The sequence below is a fragment of the Austrofundulus limnaeus genome, unplaced genomic scaffold, assembly GCF_001266775.1.
Source record: "Austrofundulus limnaeus strain Quisiro unplaced genomic scaffold, Austrofundulus_limnaeus-1.0 Scaffold66, whole genome shotgun sequence".
NCBI lineage: Eukaryota > Metazoa > Chordata > Actinopteri > Cyprinodontiformes > Rivulidae > Austrofundulus > Austrofundulus limnaeus.
The window spans coordinates 918247-926958 of record NW_013952468.1 but is presented as its reverse complement, the minus strand read 5'-3'; the positions used below and the strand labels follow the sequence as shown (position 1 = coordinate 926958).

Here is an 8712-nt window from a genome sequence, read left to right as displayed (position 1 = left end):
GTGCTGATAAGCCAAGTGTCTGTTGACTGACTTTGTATTTGTTCAAATAATTGTTATGGGCAGAATACAATACAAAAATGTTTGTCATAATCATATCATATGGTTATTTGACAGGAGTTTTACTTTTAAACTGTAAGTGTATTTAATTTAGTCATGTTAGTTATGATAGTTTAGTTATGATGTAAATACAATAAAAATTAAACCAAGATTTAGAGAAGAATAATTATCATTTTGATCCATAATTGGTAATGTGTGACTGGGCCTCGTGTCACTTTATGTTCAACAAATTGGGCCCCGAGGTCAAAAAGATTAAGAACCCCTGCTTTATAACATAGTTATTACATTATAGTGAGATCTTACAACACATTAGTTTTCAGAATATTATATCAGGAGGAATGAGTCATCGACTACTGCAATAAATTCAGCTCAAAGTTTGTAAAAACTGAGCTATAACCATTTTTGTGTCTGCTAACGCTAATTAGCTGTGGCAGCCATCTTTAATTGGGCTGATCCTGATGAGTTTACAGCCAGCACTGACCTGTAGGCCTGTCACAATAACAAGTCCTGCTGGACGATAAATTGTCTCAGAAATTATTGCGAGAGACAATAATAATATTGTTTGGAGACCATTTTAAAACTAATTTATGATAAATTTATGATTGCGCTTTAATTTTTAATTTGCTGACAGAAGCAAACTGAGTGAAGACACATGTCTTAACCTAGCTGTCTTGACTGAAAGTCTTCTTAACATGATCGTCACTGACATGAGACTGTCCACGAGACGACTGTCCATGAGACTGTCCACGGTCAAAGATAAAGACTTCACTAGGATAGTTCACACTTTTATTTCAGGTTACACTCTGCCCTCTAGGACAGTGGTTCCCAAACTTTTTATCTTCTGACCCACAAAATATCCATGGCAAAAACTTGTGACCCCAAATATTACTGGTCTGAGTACATGAACTTTGTTAATAACCCTAAAAACACAGGCTTTCTGACAATCTAAACAGCTTGTGCACAAACATAAATACTTATTTATACTTATTTTGTGTTTTTGTAATAGTTATACAGAAAATATTACATCAGCAATTATTTTATTAACCTTTAAATTGATTTCTGGAGATTATCCAAGGTGCTTCATGACCCTTAATTGGGTCCCAAGCCCAACTTTGGGAACCAAAGTGCAGTGGTTCCCAAACTTTTCAGCTTTTGACCCACAAAATAAAAGTAGCAGGGACCTGTGGCCCCAACTATTTTTGGATGATAAACATTTGTATCAGGTCAACAAAACATGGGCGTAGTAACAATTTTTTATACTACATTTATCCATTTTAAATACACTAACCTCACTCCTTTGTACCAACTAAGGCAAAAATGTAACTAATTCAGAAAATCTTTTCAGGACCCCACCTTGATGTTTCGGGACCCCATTTTGGGTCCCGACCCCAACTTTGGGAAACACTGCAGTCTAGGACACATTTTTAAAGCTCTCGGAGAGAAAATATTTAGACTTCCAGGCATTTAGCACACATTTGTGTATATTTTTGTGTATTCATTTTTTACTGAAGCTGTTTGACAAATATTTACTTATTTATGCATTACAATTTAAAGGGGACCTATTTTGCAAAATTCACTTTTTTACATGCTTTTTTTTTGCTTCCATTTGGGTCTGTACTGCTTCCAGAAACAGTCCAGGTGCCAAATAAACACTCACAGTTGTTTTTAGGCAACATACAAACTGTGTTTTTAGTGTCAGCAAATGAGCTGTTTCAGAAACCTGCAGATTGTTACGTTACAATCCAGATACCGCAGCAACGCCAAGGCGAGCCCAGCCCCTCACCTGATAACCCAAGTGGAGACTCCGCCCACTTCTTCACAGGACGACCACATTAGTGCTGCTGTTTTTACAACAGTCGTGGAGAACAGAGATGCGCGGCTTAATTTTATTTTTATTTGATTTTATTGTTGATGTTAATGTTCTAGCAATATTGCCAAAGAAAGTTGTAGTTTTTGAAAATAATTTCACAATGGACTACTTTGGAAACTTCTACCAGCCCACAGCAGGATTTACCCAAGGACTGAAGGGAGCTCAGAACAGGCAGAACTGAAAAGGTGAAAACTCACTATCTGAGCTTCATGAACATGTTTTTTTTTTTTTTTTTATCAAATGTATCCTAACTTGTTCACGGAACCCACAATAGGTCCTCTTTACTATTAAAGTAACAGAATTCTCCAACAGCAACCAGTTTTTTGTGCAATTTGCTATGTCAGTCCAGTTTATCTACTTTGGAATAACGAGGTTGAAATTAAAAAGTTTTTTTCCCAATTCATTGATTAATAAAAAAAATAATAATCCAACAATTAATCGATTATAATAATAAATCATTAGTTGCAGCCCTTAACCTTATTAAACTCAGAGTTATGGGTCACTTACTTCCCCCCCGGCTGTGTGACGACACTCAGGAGTTTCTCTTCTGATCCAGCTCGGCTCAGTTTGACTTCCACTCCTGCGGGGCCCAGGGGGTGGCCCTTACTCAGAACCTGCACAACACACAGGAACACCACGAGTCACGCAACACACAACTTTACAGAAACACTGGAAATGCATCAGAAACGCTTCACCTGTGGAGAGTGATTTATGCTGAAAACAGCCAGGCTGCAACCGTTTATCGTTTCACATGAAATAATTTACTTTATGCACTCATGAAAAATAAATCAGAATCTTATCAGACAGTGTCTGTGTCTCAGAAAAATATTGCTTGATAAAACCTGCAGAAGGACATGCAAACACAGCTCCTCAGACCTCGCTGCACGGTCCTGACCCTGTTCGCATCAATGAAACAGAATGCAGTGAGTGATTGTGAGATATGTAAAAGAAGCTTTGAAATGCTTCAAAGCTTGAAAGCTAAAGTAAGAGTCTGGATTTGGATCCTGAGGATTGTGTGTGCAGCACAAATATTCAACTACTGGCCTGCCGTTTCCCTCCATGTTGTTTACTGTCGATGTGATGCCATCAATTCCACTGTTACACAATTAATTCTCACCGTTCCTGAGACTGAGAATCCTGTGAAAAAAAAATTGATGTCTTCTTCTTTGGTGCAGATGTCGCTGATTCCATCCACATGCAGGTCGACACTGGTAGGTTCTGGAGACAATCCAAGCGCAAAACAAAAATTACAAACCTTCATCATAATGCTATTTTATTGCTAGTTTTTGCAACGGGTGGCTTTACCAAAACTCCAGCCCAGAGGCGGCTCAATCTTCAAAACAAAATCCCCCTGTGTAAAAAGAAATAAATTAAAAACTGGATTATAGTCACAATTGGGAAAAATTAACTCAGCAGTTCTCACCAGTGGTTTTCATACCTTATCATAGAGGGGGATCATGAAGTAACCATTAATGGGAGCGCAGTCTGTTTGATATTTTAGTGAACCTTGTTTGGTGTAAAGTTTAATCTGCAAATGAAAAAGGACACACATGCAGTGAGATTAGCTGAGATTACCATAAATATTACATTTGCAAGGCATTGATGAGCAGCTTTATGGCAAATAAATTGAGTTATTAAAAACAAAACTATTCTAAATGAGGCATTTTTACAACTTTGAGGCAAGTGTTTAATCTTCTTAAGGCTTCAATGAAGGGGATTAAGACAGGAGCCCATAAATCCTCCTCTCATACACGGGTTAAAGGTTTACAGTAAATTTTATCTGCACGAACAATTACATTTAATATTCAAATAAAACTAGATTAATCTGGGCAAACTGTGTTTCACAGATTATCAGGTGGTGATTAAAGCGAGTTGGTCATTCAGACATTCAGTAAAACAGCTCAGTCTAACATTTGCTTCGCTACCATAACCGGCTAATAGTTAGCAGCTAGCTAGCTGGAGGTTTACCTTACCTCGATCAGGGAGTAGTTTATTTCAACATCAGACTTCACAAACCCGCCACACGCCACCACAATATCATCCGAGGACACGGTCAGGATCTGAGAATATATTAATCCGAACAAAATCCACATAGAACCCAAATCTGCCCTAATCGTAATTTTCAACATTTTGACTGACTTGTCCACCATACACCGCACGCTGCTTCCGGTTTCGTCCCAGCTGAGCTGTCAATGAGAAGCCGAGAGTTAGCTCCGCAGCGCCCTCTGGCGGCGCGGAGGGACATTTAAAGAAACTACACAGAGTCAAAACATACAAAAAATGATGTGCACATCATTTGTGGTTTTCATGGAAAGAACACTAATCTAAACAGAAGACTGACAATAAATCTTAATATAATATTTGGAAAATTACATACTGTTTCTTTCCTGTTTTGATAAGGTAACATTTATTTATATAGCACTTTTGAGCAGCAAGGCGATATTTTTGGTTAAGGTAATTAAGTTATGTTAACACTATAAGAAAGCTGTAAACATACAAGGCTGTAGATTAATGAATATATTTAATTTGTCATAATGTTTTTTTGTATTAAAATGTATTTTGTAGAAGCCTATACCACTGACATGCTTTGTTACTCTGTCCTGTTCCTTCTTTGTATTTGTATTTGTAAAGATCTTTTTTCAATAAAACAAATACCTCATAAAAAGAAGAAATTTAAAGTGAAACAAAATAAAACCAACACACCACAGAAAGCACAAAACTAAGCAAATTACACAGACAAATATCAAAAGACAACAAAAAACAAATTACATCAAAACACATAAAAACTTTATTTTTTTTGTGTAAAATGGTTTAAACAATAAAACTGTTCACAGCAATGTGAAACAGTTATCACCCAAATCTAAATAAATCCACAACAGTACAAATAAAACTATCACGCAAAAGTGACAAAAGTCTCAAATTTAAGAAATGTTTTCATAACAATACATGCAAACTTATAAGTTGTGCATTATAACAATTAGTATTCATTTAATGCACGTTAAGACTTTTGTAATAATTTGCATTCATAAAAACTGTTATAAACAGATTGTAGATGTAGAAAAAAAGGCAGCAATAAAATGCTTAAAAGTGCTCAAGATTTAAAAACAAGTTTTACAAACAAGTCAAATAGTTTGAAGAAACAGAGGCCTTCTTAGAAGGAAACAACAAAAGTAAAAAAAAACAATACAGAATAACACTAAACTGACCTTAATATCTGTCCTGATATTGTTCAACAATATTCTGATTTTAAAAGAAAAACTTTTAAAAGTCTAGAGACACTGCTGTTAGCAGGTCTGCGGAGGTGCACAAGTGTTAGTGTTCAAAATAAAAACCAAAAAAGAGAAAATACTGATCTAGCTCCAGTGTTGTACACGGATTTGTTTTCCAGTCACGTTTGCTCCTTCCTTCACACTTGTGTGGAGGAGGCTGGCGGTGAGTGTGACAGACACATCGCTGCAGGGAAATTGGAGGCAAAGCTGGTGTGGTAGCAGGGGCTCCGGGGGCTCCGGCTGCTGCGCTGCCTGGATTCAGTTTTTAATTTCTCCTGGGCCTGGAACATCTTCTGGATCAGGAAGCGTTTGTCCTTTCCCTCCTGAGGAACCAAAGGACACAGTGATGGTAGTGATGGGCAAAGTCAAATCAGCAGATTCCTCAGAGAAACTAATAAACAAACCATGGTGAGCTGCTCCCTTAGCTGGCTGATCACTTTCTTGTGAGCTCCAGCCAGTGCAATCACATAAAACATGGCCAAGCTGTAGGAGAGAAACATTTTACCTAACAGCCAAACAAAGAATAAGAAAAYGGTTTAATGAATCTTAAAATCCCAGCGTGAACACAGACAATGTAACAACAAAGATAGAGACGGCGAAGGTCTCYGACGAGAGAGCGTAGAAGAAAGTTTGGACTCCTCGTGGAAGCTCCGACACCGCGGCTGGCAGCGCCTCCCAGGAGGTGGTGTAGTTAACAAACGGTCCACAAGCCTGGGAACAGTGGATCCTGGGACAAAAATTAAGATTAAATTAGTACCAGCCTAAACAGAAGCCAGAACATTTTACTAATTTAGTCAGAAATTTTTGAAATAAAGATGTAAACAAATAAAGTTGAATTGGGTCAATACGGATTTAGCATTCACAGCATTGTTTCTCCATATCATTTTGCAATTCTCTGCATACTTTGTGCCATTTTAGCCATTTYAGAAACCAAAACGTTCAGCTCGTCAGTTTATGGGCACTTTAACTTTTGTATTGTATTCTTCTTGTTTTAAAAATTTATAAAATACACAATAAATGCACATTTTTAGCAAAAAACCCTAAAAAAAAACGGTGTAAATATTTTAATGTGGTTAGCCAATCAGCTAAATTTGTCTGGCCCACACAGCGCGCTAACGCTCGGCCCAAATAATGCCATTTGGGGGCCCAGAGGTGGTCCATGGGCCACCAAATGGCCACCTTAAAAACAGTACCATCATTGCCAGACCTGGCCCACAGCAGTCTGCTAGCTTGAGTCCAGATCTAGCCCACAACTATGTGGATACTTTCCTTTAAGGTTTAATCAAACATTGCAGTAATGCGTAGCCCCGGCCCCTCTCAACCATGAGTTAAAACATGAGGAGACTCACTGCGCTATACTGATCGTTACTGGCACGCAGGCCATACTCAGGCCGATCAGCAACACCCCGAGGAAGAAGAACGTGGAGCTCGATGCTCGGAACGAGCGTGTAGCTGGACGGCAGTTGTGAATTAACGATACCTAAAAAATAAGTAAATAAAAATAAATAAAAGGAAAAACTAAAACTGAGGACTTATTTTTAAGTTTCGACATCCTTTCTGATTTCTACATGTTTAATAAAAAAAACAATAGCTCCAACAAAGAGCCAACCTTTTTGATGTAGAAGATGAAGAAGTATTTGATGGTGCAGATGGCRGGCAGAAGGGGGCAGTAGAAAGTGCCGATCCAGCAGATGGTTTGACCGTAAACTATTCCCAGGACATTTTGAGGAATAGAAAACTCTTGCTCCCCCCACCACTTGGTCAGGCCACACTGGCAGTATTTTACAAGCATCCTGAGGAGGACAGGGCATTACAGCTGTTAGAACGTGGCAACAAAAACGACTGTGGAGGAATTTACCWGAAGGAAATGTCTTCAATTTATTCAGAATTCTAACATGTCACACTGAGAGCTACAAGCCTTTGTGAAATAAAAGGTTTTATTTCTTCTWTTTTGGGAGAAGGATTCTTACTTTCGAGGAAACTCCACAAAGATGGTGACTGCAGCAACAATGATGAGGTCGAAGATGGTGAGTTTGTACATCTCCTGGCCCACACGACTCTCCCAGCACTGCAGAACCAAACAAATAAAAAAAATTAAGCTTCTTATAGTGTCTTYTATTTTAACCTCTAAAGTGTCATTTTTACAGAACCATGATTAGTTTCTGAGAGGTTAGGATAGTGTGTGAACAGAGATTTGTGTTGATAGAAAAATAAGATTCATCGTTAATAAAAAAAATAATAATAACATGTTTTGTATGGAGGACCAAAACTGGCATAATTAAAAATAAAACCAGAAATTTAAATAAATATGCTTAAAATTCACCAATTAAAATAAAAAGGGGTACTTTACCTCATGTGTTATAAATTAATTGACGTTCACATTTATTCCCCAGCTTAGTTCTAATAAATTATATATTTTAGCACATAATTTCAATTTTACTGTTTAGTTAAGTTAAAAACAAAGGCACAGTTAAGTGTTTTCCTCCTTGCCTTTGTTTTTATCTAAGCTTTAAACTTTAAGCTAAACTGAGGCAGCACAAGCATGCAGAGTAGATCTGCACATGGATCCTGCTCCTTCCTGTCTGTTGACCAATAGAAGTGGAGCTGACCCAAGAAGGGCCGCCCACCTTATTTGCATAATGTGACAAAATTGCACAAGATAATGAAAAAACAGGAGACAGAGAAATGTAAAAACACATGGAAATAAAAAGACTTATGGGAAAAATTATAAAAATAAATAAATATAAACATTTAAGAGACACAAACAATATATACTTAAAGCAGTAAATTTCAAATTATCAGCTAAAACATGTAATTTATTAGAACTAAGCTGGAAATATAAATACGAAGGTCAATTAAATAATAAAACATGAGGTAAAAATCCCCTTTTTATTTTTATTGGTGAATTTTAAGTGTAATGTAAGTGTAAGTCTAATTATGTCAGTTTTGGTCCTCATAGTTTAGAGGTGAACATCAACAGGTGCTGCTAAAGGGAGGTTCGTGAGAACACCAGAAACTTACAGAATAAAGTTTGTGATTGTAACCACATTCACACGAGGGACCATCGCAGTCAATGATCTGACACCAGAGAGAGTACAGCAAAACTGCAATACTGGTCAGCCGCATGAAGACGCATCTAAAGAGAAAAGAGGAGAGAAAGACACAATGACAGTAGCTGTTCAAGCTAACTTCATGAGGAAGATGTGACGTCGATGTTTGGAAGTCCGCTGTACCGCATGAGAGTGAAGCGGATCTCAAAGGCAGGTGAGTAGTCCTCGTAGTTGATGATCACAGCGAAGAGAATGGGTGTGACGAAGTTGGCCAAGGTCATAACAATCGAGGGCAGATACTCATTAATTAGATCCACGATGAAATGCACCTGCAAAACAGGAGAAGCAACGTTTCAATAGTTCAGCTGTACTAGTTTTTGTGAAATTTGATATAAACTATATACAGTATTTTTTTCTTTTTACATGAACTTGGTCTTTTCATTTGTCCTGATGTGTAATAATAAAT

General features: G+C 37.5%; 1 protein-coding gene across 1 annotated transcript in view; it reads right to left on the bottom strand.

Moving 5' to 3' along the window:
• LOC106518757 (nodal modulator 1-like) overlaps nt 1-8712 on the bottom strand; it is a gene marked incomplete at its 5' end in the record, with an annotated part of 30042 nt that overhangs the window by 18821 nt on the left and 2509 nt on the right. The window contains 13 exon segments of the mRNA XM_014010155.1: nt 2435-2541; nt 3045-3145; nt 3233-3278; nt 3366-3455; nt 3901-4113; nt 5340-5519; nt 5601-5679; nt 5768-5923; nt 6546-6676; nt 6806-6989; nt 7167-7264; nt 8218-8332; nt 8430-8596. Of these exon segments, the coding sequence (XP_013865609.1) occupies nt 2435-2541; nt 3045-3145; nt 3233-3278; nt 3366-3455; nt 3901-4113; nt 5340-5519; nt 5601-5679; nt 5768-5923; nt 6546-6676; nt 6806-6989; nt 7167-7264; nt 8218-8332; nt 8430-8596 (1667 nt within the window).